A 4,945-nucleotide genomic window follows, 5' to 3' on the forward strand; every position below is an offset into this window, starting at 1 on the left:
TGAGGGAACTTTAATAATAAATAGTTAATAATTTAAATTACAGATTTAATATATATATTTTTAATAAATTTCAATAGTAAACTCTCAGGCTTTCCATGTATTTTTCAAGCTCAAATTTCATTGTGTAACAGGTATTAGCCATTATGTCATCTGGATAACATGAACGTTTATTTTTCAGTTACTTTAACAACAACAAAAAAGTAGAACATATCTCTAAATGATAATAAAATATTAAGAATGCCTATACTAAAGTCAGAAAACACATTTTATGCATATCTTCAAATATCCTTGAGAGAAAATGATTCACCTGTTAAAATATATTTTGTTTGGGATTAGATTTGGAAAACTGAAATTTCTTCTTTGACTGCTTTCAACATTAGATAAACTTAATCAAGAACTTTTTGCATTACAAATACATTACTTCATACTTTGTTTTTACTTGTGTTTACAGTTAAATGCAGTTATGAAACAAAAGAAGTCTACAGAATAATTTTACTGTACTTCACAAATTAAGATACAATAATCAGATACAAGAATGTTATTTTTCGTCTCTCAACTTCCCATGACACAGTGGTTCACAACTAACAATTTCAACGTTTAAGACAGTCTAAATTACACAAGTTAATTAAAAGTGATAAAAACAAATTATTCAGATGAAGCACATAAAACTTTTTAATTTTTCAAGAATAAGAGTAGGCTCAAAGAGGACCTTGATGAACCAGTTTTGCCTTTACGACCGTTTCTTTCCCCGCCCACGGCCTCGACCTCGTCCCCTAGATCTACTCCTAGTGGTAGCTGAAGGAGTAACTTCCTTGCTGGTGTTGACCTCCTCGTTACCTTCCTCTTCCTCCTCCTCCTCTTCTTCTTCATTCTCAGCAGTTTTGGTAACTGCTAATTCAGTACTTTCTTCATTCGCTTCAGGGAGTTCTGGAGAGATGTTATCCTTTTTATCAGTTTCCATAGGTGAAGTATCTGATACATTTGTTGGTTGTTTCAAGGAATGGGTGTCACTTTTTGCTATTACATTTTCATCTGTCTTTTCCATTTCCTCCGGATTTTCAACTACAGATATTTTTTCTTTCTCTTTTTGATCATCTTGAATTTCCTGCTCTTCGTCTTCTTTGATATCAGTATCTTCAACAACTTGTTCTTCTTGGTTAGCCTCTTCAGCCTTTTCTTCTTCAACCTTTTTCTTTTCTTCTTCTTCTCGAGCGGCAGCTTCTTCTGCCTCCCTTCTCTTAGCTTCTTCTGCCTCCTTTCTCTCAGCTTCCTCTGCCTCCCTTCTCTCAGCTTCTTCTGCCTCCTTTCTCTTAGCTTCTTCTGCCTCCTTTCTCTTAGCTTCTTCTGCCTCCCTTCTCTTAGCTTCTTCTGCTTCCCTTCTCTTAGCTTCTTCAGCTGCCTTCTTCCTTGCTTCCTTTTTCTCAATGGCAGTGAGGAGTTTCTATAGACATGGAAACGCATTAAAAAATATTAAGACAAATATTCCTTAGGTCATATTTGTTCTGCAAATGTTTTAATAAATAAAGGGCTTATGTTTAAAATCTTCTGTAATGCATTATATCAACAGATTTGGAAATTATGAATAAAATGTATATCATTAGCAATAAATACATGTTTAAACCTCTCAAAATCATAGAAAGTGTGGGAAGCTATATAACATGTGTCAATTTTTTTCAAAGGTGAAAATGGACTGTAGAAATATATCCTTTGAAATTATCTAAAGAGAACAGGACTATGCGAATTGGTACTTCAATGTGGTACCCACACTAGCAAAGAAAATTTACATCTTTAAATGTTAAAAACTGATATAATAAAACCATAAAAAATCGTAGCAAAAAAATAAGTCAAGTATAAAATAATTGTACATACAGGGATTTAAGAACTTACTTTCATTACAGAAGGTTGAACAATTAAAGAATTTGGAAGTTTTTTTTGTACAGGAAAACTGTAATTCATAAAATACTTTAAGTCCAAAGTACACACAACATTACAAATGCAAACAACTATCACAGGAATATATTTTCTATTAAAGATTACAATTGACTTACTGAACAAAATGATTCAGACATCAATATCCCCTTTCAATTAGTCATGCTTTAAATTTTTCTTTCCATTGGAAACATGTCCCTCATACCAAATTAACCACCACACATAAAATCAACTAATTAAAAAATTTATGGTTACGGTGCATTACAGTAATCCCACTGTCTAAACAAACCTTGATAAATGATGAGGAAAAATCTGAGTTCAGAGATGAAGGATGCTAACTCCCAACTCAATTCATGTGTTTAATGTGAACTGCACTGGTGAATGATATTATAATGCATCAATAGCCCTCCACTATATTCTTCCCTCGAAATGAAAGGGAGTAAAAGGCAAAAGAGCCTGAACTGTCACAGGAAGGGATGGAAGGAATCTGATCACAACCAACCAAATATAAGCACAAAAGTGGTCAACAAGCCAATATGTGTAGTGTGGTTAGGACACTATCACTTCAACACTACTGGACAGACTCTGACTGCAGGAGGAAGGCACAGTAGCTACATGAGGGGTGACATTTACTACACTGACAGTGCTAGTACTGCCCTACTTCTCACTGTATTGTGCTAAGCCCAACCAGTAAGGATCCTCCATGATCTACTACTCCAGCAGCTAGGAACTGGTAAGTGGCAACAGTCTCCCATTCTCCACTTGAAGAAGAGGGAAAGGAGGTGAATTCGTGTTGGGGAGGCCAGGAGAATTGCCTGGATCCCCATCAGATCACCAGCTGAAAAGGTCTTTTACTGGAAATAGTGCAACGGGTGACCTCAAAAATCTATTTTTAAAAGCAGGCAACCACAAGCAGTCACTTCCCTAATAATAGTCAGTAGAATTGGAATAGTCTGGATCAGACAATTGAATAAATTTGTATATCACAAAGATACTTCAAGTGGTCTTGTCCAACATCTTATAGTGGGCACTGGTAGAGACAGGTGGATGGGCTGAACACTTTCCATTATCCTAGCTTGATGCAGATTTTGGGATATAAGAATAACATGGGAGGCAACACCAGCCACCTAGTGAGTTCCTGTTTGATAGAAAGGAAGAGAAATGAAAAGGAAACATACTCACCAATGTCAAAGACAATGAATTAATTGAAGTATGGTGACTTGTGGAAGTCAAAATCCTGTGTGAGGTGAAACAGCAAGATGGTGAAGAAAAAAAGCAACAAACATGTAGGGAGTCATCCACATGCTCACCTGAAGGATCTTGTCTGAGGGCCAATGAAACTGAGGAGTAAGAAAATGAGAAAGGTAACAAATCGAATGCAAAGAAAAGTGAGATAGTCTGCAAGCATCCACACACCGGGAAGAATAAACCAACTGGAAGAGTTGACAGATCCATATAGTAAGGAGAAGAAGAGGGAACCCAAGGTACGATCAGACGATATCATGGACCCCAAAAAAGATGTCTATGATAATTAACAATGAACAGACTGAACACAACACAAGAGTTGATCCACATCTGATCACAGAGGTGAGAGATAGAAGAGAAAGGACAGCAGCAGCCTGAGGAATGAAAGACTGATCTAGGTAGAGGAGAATATAAGTGAGATGTAAGAGGGTGTGAGAAGCACTAATAGCATAAATATCCTGATGACAGTGACCACAGGTGAGGAGGAGGAGGAAATACTTGAGAAAGAAAGGTGGTACAAAGAGCAAAAAGCCAACAGCTTTAACCCTTTCGAGAAGGGTCAAAAGGGGAACTACTATTTTATGAATTTATGTCAATACGTATGGTATCAAACTGTAGATTATAATTCAAATTTTAGTACTATACATTTCTCAGTTTAAAAGTAAATGTAAAAAAAACAACAGATAAACATCGATTTTTGTGTGTCACGTGATATGTCGAATGCAGCACTGGTTCAAATTAGATGTTTGTGAAGTCAAAATACTAAGTATATAGTTTTGTATGAAATAGAAACTCAAATTACTGATATTGAAAAGCTAGAATATAAAATAAGAACACCTTATCTTTTCTATTCGCTAAGATATTGCTCATGTAATAAATCAAACACAGTGGCACCCAACCCACCTCTTTCCATTTTTGGAAACGCTCCTTTATATATACTTATTTCTATATATGACATGAGTAACCAATCAGAAGCTCAGAATGTCTCCGTAATAGCTTTATCAGCCATTCTAACAGGCTCGAATGCCATTTCTATCTTTTCAACCAATATATCAATGAGGTAGGGCGTGTCTTTAGTCTGCTTGAAATTTCATATTTTTTAGACTAAAATACATCTTACTAAGCTTTATAAATTATAGTGGAATTCTATGGTATTAATGTAGTAACTTATGATTTTTTAGTTATTCAAATGTATATATAAAACCTCAAAAAATATTTTGTTTCATATCCTCCATGTGCAATTCTTTTAAAGGCTTAGAAATAGAGTAAAATGGTCATAACTAGAAGAGATAATTGTTTGCTTTACTTCTTTAGTTACTGTTCTATGTTTTAAGAAAAATAAGTTTAAGAACGTATTTCAAAATAGCAATAATCTATATACAATTATAATGTATAATAATTGAAAAGTGTCTGGATTTTAAAAATACTAGTCTACTAACACACAACCAAGACAAGTTACTTTGTTCAGACAAAGGTCAGTTTTATGTTACTGGATATGGTAACATGAGTACACATGTGCTGCATCATTGTAACTTCTGTATTGTTAGCCAGGCAAGGCTGAAAGGTCAATATAATAAAAATAATAAATATATATAAATGTATAATGTTATGAGATTTAAGCTATTTAGTCTAAACATTTATAATGTTATAATTTTTGTTCATTCTAGAATGAAAGAGGCATATTATTTCCTAATTTTTTATGGTGGTTGCGAGATCGGTCAAATCTACCGAACTCGTACAGAGATTCATTACTGAAAACAACAGAATAAAA

The 4,945-nt window shown here is 34.5% G+C and overlaps 1 protein-coding gene across 3 annotated transcripts in view; it reads right to left on the bottom strand.

Annotated features, from left to right (window-relative positions):
• Positions 1-475: 475 nt before the first annotated feature.
• Positions 476-4,945, bottom strand: part of LOC106460492 (axoneme-associated protein mst101(2)-like) — a 34,955-nt gene continuing 30,485 nt past the window's right edge. For all 3 annotated transcript variants that reach the window (XM_013920197.2, XM_013920196.2, XM_013920198.2), the window contains exon 13: positions 476-1,441. In XM_013920197.2, coding sequence (XP_013775651.1) covers positions 731-1,441 — 711 coding nt within the window. In that variant the 3' untranslated portion in view covers positions 476-730. The remainder of the gene's footprint in view (positions 1,442-4,945) is intronic.

This window comes from Limulus polyphemus, unplaced genomic scaffold, assembly GCF_000517525.1.
Source record: "Limulus polyphemus unplaced genomic scaffold, Limulus_polyphemus-2.1.2 Scaffold780, whole genome shotgun sequence".
NCBI classification, from domain to species: Eukaryota; Metazoa; Arthropoda; class Merostomata; order Xiphosura; family Limulidae; genus Limulus; species Limulus polyphemus.